The sequence below is a fragment of the Haliotis cracherodii genome, unplaced genomic scaffold (genome assembly GCF_022045235.1).
Source record: "Haliotis cracherodii isolate W230 unplaced genomic scaffold, xgHalCrac1.p SCAF_2, whole genome shotgun sequence".
NCBI classification, from domain to species: domain Eukaryota; kingdom Metazoa; phylum Mollusca; class Gastropoda; order Lepetellida; family Haliotidae; genus Haliotis; species Haliotis cracherodii.
Window position 1 is genome coordinate 21513474 of NW_027266275.1, and position 22420 is coordinate 21535893.

The following is a 22420-nucleotide window of genomic DNA, read 5'->3' on the forward strand; positions in this document are numbered from 1 at the left end:
AAATGGATACCACATGAATTTATTATTATGATTGATCAAATTCTGTTGTGTTTTGTTCTTCATATTCTTGCAACCATATGGGTTCAGTTATCACAGAATCATATGACCTCATTATATCATTCAAGAGTGTCAGGAAGTGATTTTGAATTGTTTTGGGTATCAGTACTCAATAACCTCTGCAACTCTGAAAACAAATGAACCAGCAAATACAAGAGGACCAGTAATACAATAGATTCATCAGGTTTTATTTCCTGCAACACTTTCAGCAGTGATATCAAACATGTGATAGTTATCAAGGTTCTGAGACTTGAACTGTTGCCATGGCAACTCCTCGATAGTACTGTCCATACTTTGTGGAAACTTGGGGTCTTCAAGTTGCATCAAGAGGTCATCCGCTCGGGGGTCTACAAGGGCACTAACCTTCAGCTCACTTTTCACAGCCGAAAGATTAGAAAGGTCTACAAAGTTTGCGGAGATGGCTACAGATGCCTCAAGATTCTCTACATAGTGCGGACATCCACTTGGGACGAACAGAACTTCACCTGTAGGAGAAAAAGTTTGATTAACAGTCTTGGTTTATATTGGATTCTGGCCCCGGCAAACCAGAGATTGATATCATGAGCATACAGGGACCCATGCTGACAGAGTACAACGACTCACAATCAAGAAATTCATGAAGCTTGACCACCTGACTCAGTTACAACAAATGTTATATTTGGGATAACAGTTTCTTAGTTAAGTACAAATTCTAAAGTAAATTGGCACACAACAATGAACACACAATGCCATTTAGTAAAAAGTACTAGAATTTGTACTATACTGAGAAAGGTTCATCCATAATATAACATTTGTTACATTTGACCACTTTCTAAATGGCGTCGTGTATTCACAGATTCAGCTAGTTGCCATTAAGACAATTATATTAGGCTGCGGTTTTAAGATCCAAATCCAAGAGATAGAAAAGGTCATCTTCCCGAGGAAAGGGTGTTAACTGACTTGAAAAGTCCAGTTTCCACCTTTGCCTGAACAAGGCTGGAATTTCTGGGCTCGATCGTAGCGCCCCGAGTGCCTTTAAGAGTTATGTCCCTTTAATCCCCTCCTACTGACCAATCAGATTCCACCTCTCATATCACTTGCATTTGCTTGAAACAGAAAGGTGGCGCCCATTCAAGATGATCGAAGATGCGATCAATCACATGAGCAAAAACATGAAAAGATTTGGAAAATATCTGCTGATGCCCAGTTGCCAATACGCATCCTTTGCAAATCCTACAGTCGACCTAAATCTGCAGTTTTAAATCCATGTGAATGAACCACATGTCAATTTCATTACATGATTTTAATTGGAGGATGCATAGACTCGTTAGTCTAGCCAAAACAGAACTCAACAATTCTAGCCTCATTTAGGAATGGGTGGAAACCTGGATTCTGATTGTCAGTTAACTCCCTTGCCTAGGAAAGATGAGAAAAGGTGGTTGGCCAACACTCATACCAACATTCTTTGAAAGTGGTATGCAGTGACACCCGTGTACAGCAAATACCGATAGAAATCTGCCACAGAATACCTGAAATGTTTATAAATTAATCTTACATACAAACCCAATTAAAATTAATAATCCATGCTTCATAAGATATGTTTGTGAAAAACTTAAGTATAAAGTTTCACATTCTAATCACGATTGATAATTACACTCAGCCATGCTTGTTGGGAACTATATGTACTCATAGTACTACAGTTATTCTTTCCACAAGATGGAGGCCTACCCAGAATCCTCCTTATTGAACATAACGTTCCAGTCTTCAGGACGACTGTAACAACAATCTGTGTAATGGGAACATTTGGATGATACCTTGTTTGAGATCACACTGCAGAGGCTGGGCCAAGGACATCAGAGGATGGGTCTCGAGGTCAGGCGAGGTCAAGTCGACATCAAATGTCGGGTCCATGGAGTGGAAGTACCGTGGGTACAGAGAGGCCACGTCACCTCTACTGAAGAAGGTCCATCTACAACACACCATATTGTATCGTTATAGTCACCCATACAAGACCTGAGGCGTGTTCAGGAGGGCGAGCGACCGCGCGAGAGTACAGTGAGGCAATATCATGCCTTTCTGAACGGGAGGCGTGTACTTGCTCTCGCTACACAGCATCCAAAATGGCGTCACCGGGAATCAAAACAGCCCTGTCCACAAGTGTCATAGATTCACACATTTAATTTCATCACAAGTTTGATGGGTTCATACTTTGATGTTCATGATAACAAAGTGTTTATTTTTATTATTAGTTACATGTCCCTGTGCTGGACCAGACAATCCAGCAATCGACATGAGCATCGGTCTGTGCAATGGGGATACAATGACATGCATCACCCAAGTCAGCGAGTCTTATCACTCGATCCTTACGGCAAACATATGGGTTGCGGAAGACCTATTGTCTTCCCTGATAATCATGGGTCAATATATTGAAAATGCAAAAATAACTTTTTGATGGTAGATCTAGTCTAAAAGATTATTCTATTGACATCGGTTCCATTCTCGCCAAAGGCAAACATTTGTTCAATGATGTGTTGTTCATCTTGGATTACGAGGCGAACTACCTCTCGGGCTCGATCGCGAGTACACGATCGCGAGCGCCCGCCCTCCTGAACATGCCTCTGTTTATACTCGGCAGCCATTATCACCGACCAATGCCTATTTATGCTCTTACAAGAATCATGGGGTACTGGGGACTTCTGCCGCAATGAAATCACAACATGTGTGATTCTCTTGAGACAACCTAGGCAGTTCTACACAGCTGGACATATGTCTGACTTATTACAATTACAAAACATTCCACAAGTCTCAACACCCACGGGACAACAAAAGTAAATATATACCAACTTTGATAAAAACATTTCAAACGTCTTTTGAGATGCAGCCTTGTCATATCCTTTGAAAGTTGACACATTTTTTATTATTTTTCACAAAAGTGACCTGAGGACTACGACTATGAGGTCCAGGTCCAAGATGGTGAAGAGAGGGAGGCAAGTGAATGGATGCTGGGATGAGATGATCAATCTAGAAACGTGATTCCGTACCGTTTCCTGCCCTGGAAGAGAGCCATCCAGAAGTTGGATGCGAAGGCATCGACGTGTAGCTGGCTGCAGAGCCCCGCGGGGGCCAGGAAGAGACTTGGCCAACTGTCCTGGTACAGGCTGCCTGGACTGGTCCTCTGGAGCAGGTCACCTGCAGCACACATACTGTCACAGAGGGTGGTCGAGGAAAATAAACATTCATTGGATGCAGCCTTATAATTACTGCACATTCACCCGCATGAGCGAATGTTGTTTTATGCCACTGTTATCTGTATTCTAGCTTTTTCACATTGGTCTGTGAATACTCAAGTCTGACTCAAGGAAACTAGGTGTTGACTACACGAGCAGTGATTCACACCATCCGGGCATGATTGACACACACACAATGAGCCAGGTCACACATTGTAACCACCTTATCCTGTTCACCCATGAAGATCCGGGTCAGGATAGGTCTTCTGCAACCCATGCTTGCCGTAAAAGGCGACTACGATTGTCGTAATAGGCGACTAATGGGATCGTGTGGTCAGGCTCGCTGACATGGTTGATGCATGTCATCGTATCCCAATTGTGTGGGTTGATGTTCATGATGTCAATCACTGGATTTTTAGACAGCCATCACATAGCTGGAATACTGCAGAGTGCGGCAATACAACCATGAGATACCTAGGACCTACTCTACCAAGAATCGCCACCCGCTGAAATAAAAAGTCAAAGTTGGTAGAATTTGACTTAACATACTGGTAATCCAAGAGCATCTTTAACTTTTAAATGATTTGCTCTAGGGGGTGTTCAGATGTCATTTAAACAATTCTCCATTATAGAATCCTACCTGCAAAATACCTTGGTACAGAGAGTTCCTCCACCAGCCTGGGGCAGTGTAGGGGGAGGCTCCAATCAAACAGGTACTGCACAGAGGGAACACTCCCCTCCCCCTGCCTCTCTGTGTCCCTGGGGGTCAGGGTCTGGTCTATGTATTCTCCCACAGTCACAGTGTCCCCTTCCTCAAGCCCTGCCCATTCAACAGACCCATCCACCGGTTTCTTCAGGGTGACTCTGACTTCACCTAAAGAGTGAGTGAGTATGGTTTTACACCCCTTTTAGCAATATTCCAGCAATATCAGGGTGGGGGACACCAGAAATGGGCTTCACACATTATACCCATGTCGGGAATCGAACCCGGGTCTTCGGCGCAACAAGCAAACGCTTTAACCACAAGGCTACCTGACCGCCCCTTCACCTTAAGAAGAGAGATACATGTAACAACAACAACAACAGCAGCAGGCCTAAATCAATACTTTTGGTGAGTCCTGACTTTGTCCTTCTCTATTTATCATCATTTGAAACCAGATTACATAAATAGAGACCCATGAAACTCCAGGGTAGAATAGGTCTTCAGCAACCCATGCGTGCCGTAAAAGGCGACTATCCTTGTCTTAAGAGGCGACTAACGGGATCGGATGGTCAAGCTCGCTGATTTGGTTGATGCATGTCATTGTATCCCAAATTTTGTGGATCGATGCTCATGATATTAATCACTGGATTGTCTGGTACAGACTCGATTATACATATCGCCATCATATAGCTGGAATATTGCTTAGTCCGGCGTTAAACAACAAACCAACCAACCAACATAAACAAAAAAATCAACATCAAAATATATTTGTTTCCTATGAAGGAAATTCGTATATAAAAACTTGTTGTTAACTCCTAGCAACTTATCAGCTTGTCACTACCTTTACGGGACAATGCATGTGCCTTGCTGACAATGACTTTCAACAGTGTTTCACCATGTATAAATGTCAGTTAATAGATTGATAGCAAGGACATGAATGTTACCTGCCACATCTCGGATGTGCTGCAATGTCCAGGGGACAGCGGTCATCTTGTCCACTAAGTCCGTGATGACCACCGGTGTACTGGTTGCAGCGAAGGCGTAGAAAAACTCTTGCATGGACAGACCTCTTGCTGAAACTCGCTTCACCTGAAAGGGAATTGAGTTGTTTCGGCTTTCAAATATCATCAATTTTCCTTTAAAAAAATATGAGTGAACTTATAAAGACATTTGTTAGGGATAATTTAAAGAGAATTTATTTTTTTTATAAAATATTAATTTCAAAACTTTCTTGAAAACAAGAAATGATACTCCACAAAATTTAGAGATTTTCCTTTTCAGATTCAAATCTGATCAGGAAAAATGTGATATTCAAAATGTCTAATACATCCAATACTCTCACCTGTTTGATAGGTCTGAGTTCCAATTTCTGCCCAGCAAGTTCTGTCAGCATCTTGTCCTGCTGCTGCTTTACCTGCACTTGCTTCTCCACCTTGTGCAGGTGCCATCGGTATTCCTTGTCTGAAACAGTCAGGGAATCAGTGCTGAAATCCACTGCAATCACCCAATCACTCTTTGTGTCGGCTTTATGAGTGAGTGAGAGAGTTAATTTAATGTCCCTTCTGCAATACTTCAGCCATATGGTGATGAGACATTTATAATAAATATTTAGAGTGAATAAAAAGCTGTCAGCAATAGACAGTAGAATAACTAGAGCATCACAGTTTCGATTTTAAAACTAGTTGATGTTGGCCTTATGACAAGTACTGAATACTCTGAACCAATTTACCTTATAATCTCCATGGTGAGACAAGCATCTGCCAAAGAATATTTTGGGATACATGCATGGGTAACTGTTGAGCTATTCTGGCCCTCAATAGCCACTGGATGCCATCTTCCTGAGACAGGGGAGTTAACTGACTGTACAAGGCTCGATCTTAACGCCACATGTGGCTCTTACAGGTTTTGTCCCTTCTATGTCCCGCCTATTGACCAATCAGATTCCACTTGTCATATCTCCTGGATTTGCTTCAAATAAAATGTTGTCACCCAGTGAAGACGATCTGATCATGCATTAAATCACATGATCACAAGATTTGGAAAATCTGTTGACGGTAAGTTGTCGGTACACCATGTACACATGCTTTGCAAATCCTGCAATCGACAGAAATCTGCATGTCAGTCTACACACCAGCGATTTTGATTGGATTATGCACAAATTCGTTAGTCCAGCCAAAACATAACACCAAAATTCCAGCCTAGTTCGGCAAGGGTGGAAACTAGACTTTTAAAGTCAGTTTACTCCCTTGTCTTGGGAAGATGCAGTAGGAGGCGGCTAACAGTGCGAGTGGTCAGGCTCGCTGACTTGGTTGATGCATGTCATCTTATGCCATTTGTGTGGTTCAGTGCTCATGATGTCAATCACTGGATTGTCTGGACCAGACTTGATTATTTACAGACCACCGTCACACAAACAAACAAATACAAAGAAAACAATAGCATACTATCAGGGTCTTCTGTGAGAGCTTGTTTCAGATGATGTTCTGCCTCTGTGAGATTGCCCAGGCTTTCTTCCACAGTTCCCAAGGCAGCATAGACTTCCCCATCCCTTTCGCCAAGGTCTAACAGTGTCTCCAACTTGTTTCTCTGGCTTTTCAAAAACTCCACACCTGGTCGGCATCTGAAAAAATGTTCACGAAATGCTTCACCATCAGTAAATAAAATTTTAAAAACTCATTTTAGTTCAGTGCTTCATATAAAAGTAGGGGCGGTGGGGGTAGCCTAGTGGTTAAAGTGTTCACTTGTCACGCTGACAGCCCCGGTTGGATTCCCCACATGGGTACAATGTTTAAAGCCCATTGCTGGTGTCCCAAGCCGTGAGAGTGCTGAACTATTGCTAAAAGCAGCAAAAAAACATACTCACTCACTCATATGAAGGTAATCTTAGAAATGGATAGGAAACATTTTAGGCTGCTATTTCATCAAGACAAATTATAAACGGTATAAGTGCAAAGGCTTTAAGGATATTCATATTTATTCAAAAACATTTAACCTTCTTTAGCATTTAAAATGTTTAGGGCAATAAAAAAAAGATGTTTACCCATAAACTCACATGACACTTAGTACACACTTCACAGATACTTAATGTTAGGGACAAGTATTTTTCACTTGACACGTGTGTGTGTCCACTCGTGTCATATCAGGAGTGGATGGTAGAGGTCATAATAATATACTGCACATATGAGGATGATAAAATTGGACACATCCCTCTTATTGAATTGGATCTCAACTGGCAATAAACATAGTTTTACTGATGTTAAGTAATAAGTGTCAGTGAGGGAGTGAGTGATGTTGTTTTTCACTGCAGTCAGTAAAATTCCTGCAAAATCGAGGGGTGGTGAAGCAGTTGTTGTAGTATAGGAACATGTTAGCCGAGTGTTTTCTCCAATGAAGAAAGCAATTATCTAAGCATCTTGTCAGTTTGGTGTTTGATGCCACACTCCGCAATATAATATTCCAGCTATATGACTGCAGTCTGTAAATAATTGTCTGGACCAGACAATCAATTGATTGACATCATGAGCATTAATCTACACAAAAAGGATACGACATGCAATCACCAAGCCTGACCACCCTATCCTTTCAGTCGACTCTCACGGCAAGCATAGGTTTCTATATTCTTACCCAGAATCTCCACTGGTGGCTTACAGGTGAACACTGATCTGAGCTCCAGATAAGCTGCGAATCCCCGTAAAATACACATCAGAAATGCAGAAATATGGAGCTCTGCACTATCTTTCATTAGACAAGATATTATCATGGTCCATACCATTAACTTCACTTGTTCAGATCACCATGTTTTACATACCTTGAGATGTAGTGTAGAAGGGTGTTTGGATTGTGAGTCTGTGGTAGATCCGACACTGGGATTGAACATTTTCCTGTTTGTCTCCACCATCTTGCTAGGGCAGCTCTTGCCAACATCACACAGCTTCTGTTTCCTGGGTTTGCCCTTTTCCTCTTCAGATTCTCAGAAGTTTCACAATGCCTTCTCGTTGAATCACATTGCGTGACACTGCTGTCATTTTCTTTGCATGTTCGATGTTTTTTAATGGAAGTGGAAAGATATGGTGCTTTGTTGACTTGAACAGGCCATCCACTGATTGGCTGTGTTTCATTCTGATTGTCATTGGCTGTAACAGGCCATTCTGTGATTGGCTGAATATCACCATCTTCCAAATTTGAGCTGCAATAAGTCTCCATCTGGATTTTTGAGGTGTGAAATCTGAACGTAACTTCGTAATAATAAAATTTGAAACCAAATACAGTTTTTTTTTCAATCCGTGTTTTCCTTATGTGAACTGTATCACTAGATCTATATTGACCATTGACAAAATCATGAATTTGAATGTCTTTTCTTTAGATTGGAGACAACCCTTCTATATTAAAACACGGAATTTCACTCCTTATTTCACAAATACATACTGATAAATGTTACCATATGATTTTATGAATGACATTATCAGATGCACCCATGGACAATCGGTTTGGGTGTCTGAATACCACACAATCCCGTCTCTGATTACGCCTTTCACTACCAACCACAATTATCAACGCGAACGTGCTTTGCAGGGGAGGTAACTCTAATGATCCAACCTCAACAAGCCCTATAAAGGCGATCAATGTAGTAGATACATTATCCCCAGGTTCAAATCTTACCCCCAATCCATCGACATTTCTTTCTGTATATTGATAAACCTAACAAACGATCTATAACAATATAAAAAACACATATGGAGACATAGCTTGGTCGACATATGAATAAATAATTTATTTATTTTTAAATGATGAGTATGGAGAAGGACCGATATTTTAACAACTGAAATCGAACCAGACAGGTAATTTCTTAAATATTTTTTTTCAACTTTTTGACTAAAACACAAATTGTCTACTTGGCAGGTGACAGATACACTGAATATACGATGCGGGAAGTCTTTAAAAAAGAACTAGATTTTAAAGTGACGTTGCGAACGGCCGCGAATGTTTTAAACCCTTCCTTTTTTGCTTTCGTGGGGCGGTCGGGTAGCCTAGTGGTTAAAGCGTTAGCTCGTCACGCCGAAGACCCGGGTTCGATTCCAGACATGGGTACAATGTGTGAAGCCCATTTCTGGTGTCCCCCGCCATGATATTGCTGGAATATTGCTAAAAGTGGCGTACAACCATACGCACTTCTCTTCACTTTTTGCTTTCGTAACGGCCATAAAATATCCGAGTCAGTGGTATGACTCCACGCCCTGCTACATACTCTCCCGTCAACAGAAGGCACGTCCCTGGCCGCATCATAGGGTACTGAGGCTTATTTACTCAGATTTAATATGAACGTGTTCATCCCCAGGTTGAGTGACAATGAAGCGGACATAAAATTTCCGAGTCCCGTAATGGGATTCGAACCACGGACCTTCTGATCACGAGGTCGGACGCCTTGTCCACGTGACCAAAGATGTTAACCCCGTCAGCCTGCTGACAAGGTGTGGATGTCATCATTGGGATGACTTAACGCCCTCCAACGCTTTATAGAGATGAACGTTTCTCATAATGTATATACCATCTTTGAATGTAATTTTTGTGCAGATTCCGGTTTCGATATTCTTTCCACATTCCACGAGTGTCGACATGTTAGACACCCTATACATCTTTGTACCAGTGGATGGTGACTGGTGGATGGTTCTCTTTGGTACTTTTCTTTTTACACATTAGTGGATTAGTCTTAGTACATGTACCAATGATACCCGTGGAGATCCGGGTTAGAATAGGTCTTCGGCAACCTATGGTTGTCGTAAAAGGCGACAATGCTTGCCGTAATAGGCGACTAACGAGATCGGGTGGTCAGGCTCGCTGACTTGGTTGATGCATGTCATCGTATCCCAATTGTGAGATCGATGCTCATGATGTCAATCACTGGATTGTCTGTCCAGATTACAGACCGCTGTCATATAGCAGGAATATTGCCAAATGTGGCGTTTAACAACAACAACAACAAAAAAAACTAATTATATTCATACTTCGACTTTTGCAACGCAACTGGTAGGTATGATACAAGGGCCCTTTTGCATGGCGTAACACCTCGAATTTCACATTGGCTTGTGTCAGACAGACATATTTTATTGACGAAGGCTTGGACACTAGGTCCTTCATCTCAGTACCATACAATATTAATCAGTGCTGACTGAGACCAACTCGAGGATAGAATTCATTATTATACAGAAGTAGTAGAATATTTTATCTATTTCGAAAATTCATTGGTTATTTACAAGTGCTTGTTGGTAAGAGAATATGTTATATACTTGGCGCTACCCAAACCTGTAGATCAACATATTTAACACTGTTAACTTTATACCACAGGCACATACGCACAGCGGAACTCATCTTCGACTTCAGAAATATTGTTATTAGTTCTCTGCTCTGAGTGTGATTGAGACCTGTTTCTGTTAGTTAGTTATTCTGATCACGGATGTTTTTACTAATCTTTATAGTATATAAGATGTAAATAGTTTGGTTTGTTATTTACGCTGCACTCAGCAATATTCCAGCTATATGGCGGCGGTCTAAAAATAATCGAGTCTGGACCAGACAATCCAGTGATTGATATCATGAGCATCGATGTAAATAATGTTCAAACATGAACTTAGTCTTATTTTTACATATAACCACAATGTAATCCTGCCTGTTACTCCACTGAATGATGTGTGTGTGTGCGTGCGTTCATGCGTGTGTGTGTGCGTGTGTTTGTGCATGTGCGTGCATGCGCGCGTGTATGCGTATATCTATACTTGTATTATACGTTTCTTTAATACATTACATCCATACTCAAAACACTGATTGTTTTACACAGTAAACTCAATTCTTAACCCCAATGACACAATAATTTAAGGAAACAATATTATTCTTTTGATGTACATTGAGAACATATTTAGAAGTTTAGATGTACTCGTGTACGTTCGATTTCTTACAAATTCACTCCATATTTCACGGCTATGATGTATGGCAGATTGACAAATTAATAAAATAATCACATGTCTGGATTTCATGCAAATGATTGTTAATAGTTATATGACTTTACCCGCAAATAGTTTTGAGCTAGCTTAAAACTGTTATCACATGTAATTATTGTTTAAGTAATTAAATTTGTCCACTTTGTCCAAATGTTTGCCACTGTACATCCAATATTTATTCTGCTTTTTCGGAACACCATCGCTTTAGATTTATTAGCATTAATTTGAAGACCCCTTTCAACACAACAGTCATGTAAAACTGTCTAACAATCCCTGTAGCCCCCAGGTTGAGGGCGATAGCAGTATCATCCCCATCAGCAAATAACACAATAAATATATCTATATAATCTATCAGCAATCCACTGTAAATGTTTTCCCGCAGTTTAAGTTTTAAGTCCCCCAAAAATAAAGAAAAAAGTATCGGTGATGCATTTCATACATTTACTCAAGATTTCCCATCGCAAAAATATACATAATATGATTTTCAACATTTTTAGCTGGCACGATTTGTAAAGACATTTTGAACACACCATTTTTATCAATACTATCAAAGGCTTTTCACAAGTCTACAAATGTACAATACCGACGTTTTAATTACATATATTTGTTTAGTAACGCGTGTAAAGGAAAGGGGAGGGGAGGGGGCTTCGCTATGCCGAAGTGCCGGGATCGATTCCCCACGTGGGTACAATGTGTGAAATCGATTTCTGGTGTTCCCCGTCCCGATATTGCCGACGTAAAACCATACCCACTCGCTCAATGTCAAACAAAGATTGCATCTATAGTTAAATAAACATTTATCAAACCAAGCTGGGCATCCGATATTGTGGGGTTTCTTTCGGCACCGTTGCAAGTCTTGTTAATAAAAATTGATGTAAACACCCATGGAGAGCAACTGTTCACTCTATCCCTAATTGAAGTACTCTTCTTGAGAATATAATTATATTTATAGCTTGAATATTGCTGATTTGCGGCGTAAACAAACAAAAACAAAGCCCAACATAATTTAAAACCGCATTTATTTACCTATCATATAACCACGCCAACGACATATCCACTCCCCCAAAATATTTGAACTAGTCGGTAGTAAACGTTTACCATCATATTATTCGTTTCTGAAAATCCATGATTTCTCCTGATCCGAATCAAATGTTACTGGGAAAATGTTTTTAAGTATATTCAAACTATCTTTCAAACGACAATAAACGTTTCAATGCTAATACTCCATTTAATTGCTTCATACAGATCCGTACAGAGCATACACGAAAAACAGGAAGTGAACTACTTGTGGAGTTTATTTCCGTAGCTCCGGATCTGCACTTGTCAGCATAAACAGTCACACGCTTGTGTAACCTAGTCAAGCCTAAGTGTATCTCAACTCATCCATTAAAATCGCTTTGATGTGTTATAATTACGAACGTGATTACCGTGCGTCCGTTGCCTGTCGACTTCTGACACCTAATACACGACTCGATCTTCGCCTTCATATGCTGCCCAATCATTTCTATAGATTTTCCCATTGGATCCGCTTAGCTGTTTAACGCTAGTGATTACAGCACTTTGTCCCCGGTGATTGATACGCATTCAGTATACGCCGATTGATTCCGGGATCATGCTCGCGTGGTAATGTTACAGCTAAACTCTTTACACTGCTGTTGGCTTCGATTGAGGAAGGGAGCCCGATGGAACGGATGTCGTCTGCTTAGAAATTGGCTCGTCAAGGATGCGCAGTAACATAGAAGGGCCTGTTGCTACTTTCACAAGTGATGTCGGTGAATTTATGTCCTGCATTTGGTTTATGGTCAATGTCAAAATGTACCGGAAATATCCAAATTGATCGCTGGGTTTACAATCTTGTAAGATACATCTGTTTAAAAGAAAGTTCGATTTCCTTGTGCGTTTTATGTACGACGCAACAGGAATACGTAGATTCCAGCTGCATACACACAAATATTTTTTATTGACCTATGATATTTTTTTGCGTGTACAGCTACGTATTCTTGTGACTACGCTAACATGAGGGTCCTGTTCCTGAAAGGAATCTTAACTCCTAGAACTTATCGTAAGCCAATATTATAATTTAGTGGTCCTTGATCCATTTGAAACGATACAGGCATGTCAACCTGCATCTGGTAATGCCAATGTTTTTTTGTTGGTTTTTTTTAACGTCGCACTCAACAATATTCCAGCAAAATGACGGCTGTCCGTAAATAATCGACTGTGGACCAGACGATCCAGTGATGGACACAATGAGCATCGATCCACGTAATTGGGATACGATGACATGCATCAAACAAGTCAGCGAGTCTGACCACCCGATCCCGTTAGTCGCATCATAATGCCACAGGTGTCGGCCTCGCAGCACGCTCCCGATAAGTATGAGAGTTACGCCCATCTTAGCGCAGAGATCAATTTGTGGAACGGCCCAAAATCAAGTACACACAAGCGGTATTTACGTTTTTACTTTTCGGTCTTGACGCAAGGTCAGAGTATGAATCTCCGTGTCAGAGATGACAACGTATGTCAGGCATACCCATGTGCATACGATGTTTTGATGTACATTAGGTCTATATGTATTATAACATGTGGCACTAAATAAACAGTATTGTACACGCGCATTTCCAGACATAATTATTGAATTCACATCACATAATACTATCCTGAAACAGAATTGTTCTCGAAAAATCAATCGGTTAGGATACGAGTATGAGCAATCGATATTTTTATTCAAGACTGCAAGAAAAGATGACCCTCCGCCGGCACTCGAATCCATGTCATTTCTAGCTCATTGACCAACTGCAAAAACTAAAAGCAGATCTTCTACTCCAGCTATTTAACCCTATTTATTTGTGTAAAAGAACTGGGCGATCTTATCTCTACAACTACACTCTTCAAAAAAAGAAACGCACAGTTAGTATGTTGTTCATTGAACCGGACTACATACAAAATCCGGTATATAAATTGGATATATGTTATTGTAAAATGTTGGTGGCCTGATATTCGACAAACGGTGCGTCAAAACGCAGCCATTGTCGATTTGCAATGTCTTAAACGGTTGGCATATCCTGCACCACGAGATCTGACTTGGTTTTTGTTCAGTGCAATTTGACAGAAACACGCTCCTTGAATCAAATTCTTCAACCTCACCTTCTTCCAATCACTGACCGACAGAGGGAGCTGTTTCAACAGGACAACCCTCCACCGCACACAGCTCGTGTCACGGTAGACTTCCTCATAATGCCAACATCAACGTCTTGCCCTGGCCGCCGAGATCTCCACCCAATCGAACACCTCTGGGATGAACTCGATCGAAGTGTACGTCAACGTCAGAACACGCCACAGACACTCCCACAACTGGCCAACGCGCTACAAGCAGAATGGCGCAGAATTCCACAGGACAGAATTCGTACACTTATCCAGTCAGTGCCGAGGAGATGTAGAGCCGTGATTGTTGCCCGGGGCAGTCACACGAGATACTGAGTTCAGCGCAACCTTTTGGCCTTATGTGACATGACAATGAACAGTTTTCAATGCCTTTGTACAATGACAACATGTGACTATCGAGTTCCAAAATTTCATATTTGTATCTATGATATTAAATTAAATACATCGACAATTATTAGATACAATGAATTTACTAAAAATCTTCCTGTCCGTTTCTTTTTTTGAAGAGTGTATATATCGACAGCCTATGTTAAAGTATGGGAGTTACGATCATCTAGCACTAAGAGAGCTTTGTGGAACGGGGCCCCAGATTTTAATGAGCTTTGCACTTAAATGCGAGAGTGCAAGAAAGTGAGTATGAGGGTAGTGCTTTCAGCGTATATAAATATAACAAATTGGTCCACTGTCACATTGCTATCTCTGCGCTACGATCGTTGTAACTACTCGTCTATGGAGTTACGACAGTTGTAGCGCTACGACAGCTTTGTGCAAGTGAGCCCAGGACATAAATAATATTTGGACCTGTGTAGCCGACCTACCTGTGCTCACCCTGACTGATTGTGTCAATGAGAAAATATATCCAACATATATCATACGTGACAATATAGCAATAAATAGGCAAGGGCGGGAGCAGTCAACTTATAAGGGTCTTCACAGGACCAAATTTGTAGTTCCCCTTTACGCAATCTCCTTGACTAACATCTAGTCTCTGAAAAAAAAGTTTTTACAGAAGAAAAAAAGTTGTTCAATTATCATTAGAAATAAAATATGGGGGCACGGGATGCCCACTCGTGTCTATGAATCATATCAGAGACACTGTATAAATGTGACTACTGCCACGACAGTCAGTTTATATAAACAAAATGAACAACCTAGACAGTGTTAAACCAACTACCACCAACCAGTACAGTTTTTGTTTTATTGAATATCTCGGAATTTAAACATCACAGAACGGGAATACATTAATACAAATCCTAATAATGCTAAATTAACACAAAGTCGCGCTAGTATGAAGTAATTGTGTCGTTTTCACGCTAAAAAGCACCTATCGCACCAGATGACACCAAAAGTAAAGTATAAATAGTCGAATTCATGTTGAGTCACTCAGTGTCGTTAATAAATACTAAAACGACTGTGGTCCGGATGCCATTCGCTGCACGATGTAAGTTAGATTTAGTTCATTAAGTACAAGGGCTAAAACTTGCCTATAATCATGCTCCATGTGCTCGGTGCATAGGTACTGTCCATGTTACTACCAACATCCGGTTTGACATGGACAACGCTTACCCCCTGTGAACATGTCACTGACAACTGAAAGTACCGTTTTGTGCAGGTGGGCACTGTTCATTGTGTTTGCCTAGCAGTATGTGTACGTTAAATGAATACAATCGATTTAAAATACAACTGATGCCTATTTTGACATGGGGACAGTAGACAAACCTTTACGCATTGTTTATTACGATCCACACGACATGTTGAGAATTGGCTGAACAGAAATTGTTAAATAAGGGAACCGAAAACGTGCCCATATCTTAAACGTACTAAAGGTCAAATTGATAACTTCAGACGTTATCCAGGACCAGTATCTCTTGTTGTGACGTTAATACCTTCATCGGTAATTACGTCAAAGTCCTTCATCCAGTCTTAACAAATTACACGTATGCACCCGAGGCATACAAGCCACTTGACAGCTATTCTTCATCATACTAAACTTCATTCCTAAACATCTTTATCATCAGTGTCTCGGTCATATTTAATTATATACTTCTGTCCAGATAGTATGGAAGCCTTTTTGTTTTGGGGTTTTTCTTCTTTTTTTCTTGAAATTTCAACAGACTAAGTTGAAATTTCAAGAAAACGATCTTGAAATTTCAAGATAATAACTTGAAATTTCAACTTAGTATCTTGAAATTTCAACTAACTATCTTAAAATTTCAAGTTCATTTTCTTGAAATTTCAACTTATGCATCTGGAACTTTCAAGTTAGCATCTTGAAATTTCAACTTAGCATCTTGAAATTTCAAGTAAGCATCTTGAAATTTCAACTTAGCATCTTGAAATTTCAACTTAGTAAACTAGGGTGTAATTTCAAGATTATAAGTTGAAATTTCAAGTTATTATCTTGAAATTTCAAGATGATTATCTTGGAATTTCAACTTTGTATCTTGAAATTTCAACATAACATTAAAATTTTAAAAACCCAGCAACAAATGGCCCCAAAAGGCTTCCGTAAGATAGCGTCACTAAAGTTCAAAATAGCAACTTTATCGCCAGTTTAACAAGACAAAAAGATTATCGGTCGGTCACAGATCACTCTGTGGCTGACTAATAAACGCACTGTTTTCACTCGGGGGAATAACGTTTACAATCTTCTCTCTGTTATAAGTCTTAACGTGCTAACATCTTTGACAATACAAGCAAGTTCATGTGGTAATGTGATGTCGTATCTTTGTGTATATTTTAGATATTCTCGTTGTAATTCTGATGTGGATAGATTATGTCAATCCTCAGAATGTTGTTTACATTGGAACATGCATTGGAACTAACGTAATACATATATTGTGTGAATGCCCACTCGGATAATGTATTTAATTCGCGTGCACTATATGAGTACCATTCAATCACGTGTAAATTGTTGTTTATTGTATAATAAGGACCCTGTGTATAATTTAAATTCAATGTGTATCAGTCATTGTCAATCTTGTTCATCTGATGTTCTTCGTACATATAATGTGTATCTATAATTACTTGTAAACATTTTATAATTGATAGTAAGCATTCTATTATTGGCCAATGACATGATAGACTCTATGGGAGACTAAAAAACTCACTGTTTATTCACTCAGGTCTGTTAGTGTGTGGGTAGGCCGTGAACAGGGGTACCTCTGCTGAGCGAGTCGACCCCCATCTCGCGTTTTAATACCTAATTTGACCTGTGCGTTTGAAGTATACTCCAACATTTGAGATCTACCAGATACTCTGTAGATGGTAAGCATCTGGGATTCTATGTCATATATACTGACAACAAAGATTCTTTCAAATTACAATGTTTAATCTGTCACGCCATGACATGACAGATTAACTAGAGTAATGTAAAAGAATCAGATGTTCCTTACTTTGTTTCAGTGGTATATATAGCATGCCTGTATGTATCAACTGAAAAGCTCGTCGTTTATTGTCAGCTATCACCAGTGGGAAGTGTTCAAAAGTGCGTGGTAGGACTTACAGCCCAGCTTTCAAATGTTGATCTGGAATCCTCTTTTATATTTCACTTTTAGTGAAATAGAACTGCAAACAAACGAAGGACTGAGTGGATACCTGCAGCTAACCTGACATAACAGCAAAACACACAACTTGCCAGTGGTATAAACTTCTCAAAGATTTACGGCTCTATGTATTCTAGGTTACCATATACTAGGCTAGCCATATATTGATGGCTATAAATGGTGCTGTCACATTTACCTGTATGTGGTTTATGGCTACAACTACAGTTGTCATTTTCTGATTCAGATCCCAGAGAGAGCCATTCGACGTGTAGAGTTGGGTCTCTTAGTCATGCCATGGACCTGCAGTTCGAGTTCCAATCCAAGTTTCGCCTCGATTATGGCTCTTTGTCAGTATGCATCTCTGTTTAAACCTAACTCACTCGCTGATTTCTATATACATTAACATATGGTTCAGAGACCATAAAATAGATCTATGTGATGGCCTCTGGTGTGATTAAGTCACGGTTTCAAAAAAACGTACTTAAATCGCCGCTTTATATATAAATTAAATTCCATTCACAGACACATGGCCTTGTGGCGAACAAACATATATCGTCGTGCCATAGTTATTTTCAGTTGGGTAAATGTTTGTTTGTTTATGGATTCCGAATGCAGCCATTCAGAATTTCCGCATTTTAGATAAGAGTTATCTTTCCTTTACTGTGTGACCTCCAAATTGTGTACAAACCAAGGGATAATGAAGCTTTTAATATATTAAAATAAATATTTATGTGTCTGGTTGTCATTTTTCATTCGCTGTTTGAAAACATAACCATGTACACAAAAACTCAGTAACAAAAAAAGCAATGGTCACCTTGTTATATCTAAAATCTGGAACTGATGAGAAACATTTTTAAAAAATTTCTGTGTGGCCTTATCCGCTTATCGTTGATATGGTTTATCACGATAAAGAGAAATCTGTTGAATCACATAGTTACGAATGCCTGCATTAGCCTATCGATTGACTTGGGAGATAAATATTTAGTTTTGTAAGATTTGCGTGGTGTTATGCTGATTTGATGTACGGAAAAGGTCATTTGAACATGACTCCGTAAGGCCAAATAATATGATTGTGAACGGTCTAGGGTATTGTGTAGGACGCTGAGGTCCTGTCAGTCTCTATTCTGATCCTTATTTTCTACATCCACACTCGAATTTTCTTTGCACTCACGGAAAGAGGCGAGGTTGGCCGATTATTTATACTGTCACAAGCCAATTCGCATAACATATGAACGGTCGTTGTTTTTTTAATAAAAACCAAACCAAACGTGCTCATACTGAAATCGGATTAGTCAGTGATAATGGATGTCTTTCAATGCTATTTAGATTCCTGCGCTAATATCTTTGATTTGTGAGAGGTTTACTCAATAACTGAAAATACCAATATAAATTAAATTATTTTTTATACTTTTTTATAAAATCTTGTGGGCGGTTATCCAGAATGTTAAGCATGCCCAGTGAAGCCATTTCTGACTTGACAGGTTTCATATAGTGTATATGGAGGTTTATATACTGTTTATCCCTTTGGAACCTTATTAAAATACATGTGATGTAATTGATATCGAATATATTATGTTCATGTTGTTTCAAGAGGTGTTCACATTAAGCATGTGGAAATTGGCAGATCTACATATCCTTCACCTGTGACTATGTAGAGATAATGTAGTGAGACAGGGTCCTTCAATAAAGGTCAAGGTCATTCGAATAAATTGAACCTGAATAATGTTGTGATGAGGCAGGGTTGAGTGAATGGTTTGTGATGTTCTCCGAATATGGGCATGCTGAGAGCCAAATTTAGGTTGCCTTAAGTCATTAGTGACTAAGGGTATGTCAAATCAGAGATAGTTTAGGTTCCAAATAATAGGTTTCCAGAAAGATGCAATAAAAACAAACTTTCTTTTTTGTATCTGTTTAGCTAATCCACTAAGCCATTTGCTGGGGTTAACAAAGTCAGTAACAAGTGTGTTTCAGCAACAAACAAATATATTAACCATATAGAAACTACTGATACAATATGATTGTGCTTTTCCCAAAATGTTCTAATGATTTGTTAACAGTCCCAAAATAATCACAAAGGTTTAAGGGTGGCACAACAACACAAAATGTTGCTTCAAGCATTCATCTTGTTGGATGTGAACACTCTCTTGATCATGTTGATCACACGGGACAGGAAGGCTCTCAAGAAAGACTGGGGCTTCACACGTGTGTCGTCATCTTCACAAAGAAGTATCTCAATGAAATCAGTGTCATCCATGATGACCTGACCAGTGATGTTCACTGACACAGATGAGACAGGGTCGGGGAGGGACGTGACGGGTGAGGGCAGGAGGGACAGGGGGTGGGGACGGGTCACACAGCGCTGAGAGTAAGAAAGATAAAACAAGAGAAATGTTAAACACCAGTTTGAAGTTGACATTTGTTTATTTGTCAAGCGATGAATGAGTTGGTATGTGTGAGATAGGAAATTGGTAAATATGTGTTTGGATAAGCTAAGGGCGGGTAGAGTAAAAGTAAGATCATAAGAGAAGAGTGTTTAAGAAATGAAAACCTTGTAGACTTTGTGCTCAGTCAATTGCAATGGGACAAATCTAGACAAGATTCGTCAACGTATGCTGCTTGCCAAAAGTGGCGTTTGTACACAAATCTTGACCTCTGTTTACTTTAAAAAACGACTTCAAGCCTTTTTTAAAATGTGTACATATACAAGTTTTTAACCCATTGTCACCTACACGACGAGAGACAGGAGTGGTTGGGAGGACGAGAACCTGGGGAAACCTTGTCGCCATCAGATCTATATCAGTGTAACAGTAAAGACGTTTTAAAATAGCGAATGAACAGGCGCCAAACGTGCATCAATAGATTATTTATTCAAAAGCATTTGGGAAGGACAGACACCTTCATTCCTAAAAAAGCTTTACATCAACTCACAAGTGCTTTATAGATGAACCACGATACATTATGTGTATAAAGTATTAGCAAATAAACAAACATCTTCATCTTCGTTTGCACCTGTGTTATCCCTACACATCGTCTTGCATGCCAACCAATAAAACAAAATTTTAGAGAAATGAGCCAGAAAACATCCATAACTTTGTACCTTGAACATAGCTGCTCGTCTGCATACTGACACTCAAAAGCGATGTTCAAACTAGCGCAGATTCAAACCCGAGCGATATAGTCAGAAGATAATGCAACAACAATGGCGCCTGTTGACTTCGGAAGTCACTGGTTACGGTCGTCAAGGACGGAAGGGAGACCACTCTCATTTGCGGAGACCTTGGAAAACCGCTAATATATAATCAGGTATTTTGCGTCTGCAATCACATCATTTATTCAAATAAGAAAACCCCAATTCAATGCTTTACGGAGCGCCAAAATTAATGTCTTATGTTGAAACGATATTTAATCAAATATAAAAGTACTGTTTAAAAACACCGAGCGAAAAACTGTTGCAATTTAGTGCACCCATACAGTAGGAGCTAGACGCCTCAGCACACTTCGGTGCAGTGATGACTTATCTTTAACCACACACTGAACACGATCGTCCCTTTCCGCTTAAAAAAGACCCCTGAGGTACCATTGTAATCCGGAACTATATTAACCTCTCGACCTCGCTAGCACATGACCGTCACGTGATGTCAGTCGACGCCTATGATGAACCCCTTGTCAGATGGAAAGGCCGCAGAAAACTGGTAATATGGTAGCGGCATGTGATTATGAATTGAGATAGATCACAACATAGCATCTTATGTGACAAAAAGCGTCCTTTCGGAAAAAGATATGCGGTTCTAAATGTGTGCCGATCATGATAACTCTAGAGCGTGTCCCATCGTGCTTGCACTTTCAGTCACCATGTTGGAATAATATTTGTATAAAGTTCTTTTGAATATATTAAGGATAAAAACTTGGAAATAGATAACTACTTATATACAATACTAACGAAAATTAAACATTGATAAACAGTTAACGCGCTAAAATATGCATCTGCGAGTGTGTTTGGCTGAGGCATAAATTCCGACTCAATCCTCAATAAAGGCGGCCTAGGTTTGGTCGCCGGGGGCTTATAGGATGTTACTGCACGTAATTTAAACAGGTCTAAATATTATTGCTAAAATATGTTTGACAAAATGCTATTTATATATATACCATTAACATATAATGACATGGTCTTAATTTCATAACGTCAACATGTCTGAAACATTGCCGATGCGACGTTATATATTTACTCACTCACTCACACTTCAACTAGCAAGTTAACTGGGGGGCAAAAGAAAGTAAACGCCAATGATTGATGGTGGCTAAAAATGAAACAAAGAAGAAATGGTTATTCGATGATGATGTATTTGAGACGGGTATCATAGTAATGTTTTGGACTCAATCTCATTAAAATCAGATGTAAGTTCTCGTTGTCGCTAAACAAAGCACAGCGATAGCGAGAACTAAGATCTGATTTTAATGAGATTGGTTTTGGACCTTAAGTTACGGTGTCTCAGCCTAGTAAGGTTTTGATAACGTTTGTAGTTTTTTGATCAAATCAAATGTTCAAGACAGTGTATACTTTCTTTTGCCTAGCAGTTTCGACCAAGTCAATGAAGGCCTAGCCAGGGGTATGGCTGAGGCGCAACCATCCAAGCCACACAATTACAGGTGTATCAAAATTATACTTAGTTTTATTAAATTCAATGTGTATCAGTCATTGTCAATCTTGTTCATCTGATGTTCTTCGAACATATAATATGTATCTATAATTAC

The 22420-nt window shown here is 39.7% G+C and overlaps 2 protein-coding genes across 2 annotated transcripts; both read right to left on the minus strand.

Moving 5' to 3' along the window:
- Positions 1-237: 237 nt before the first annotated feature.
- On the minus strand, positions 238-12548 carry LOC139467518 (uncharacterized). The gene is made up of 9 exons (XM_071249054.1): positions 12386-12548; positions 7775-8169; positions 6411-6586; positions 5309-5427; positions 4911-5055; positions 3904-4137; positions 3078-3225; positions 1851-2005; positions 238-542 (listed from the first exon to the last, which is right to left on the minus strand). Exons 1-9 carry the CDS (start codon positions 12476-12478, stop codon positions 238-240), a joined length of 1770 nt encoding a protein of 589 aa, XP_071105155.1. The 5' UTR covers positions 12479-12548.
- A 7230-nt stretch (positions 12549-19778) lies between these two features.
- LOC139468727 (uncharacterized) lies at positions 19779-20790 on the minus strand. Its single transcript, XM_071250854.1, has 3 exons — positions 20766-20790; positions 20398-20459; positions 19779-20027 (listed from the first exon to the last, which is right to left on the minus strand). Exons 1-3 carry the CDS (start codon positions 20788-20790, stop codon positions 19779-19781), a joined length of 336 nt encoding a protein of 111 aa, XP_071106955.1.
- Between the last annotated feature and the right edge of the window lie 1630 nt (positions 20791-22420).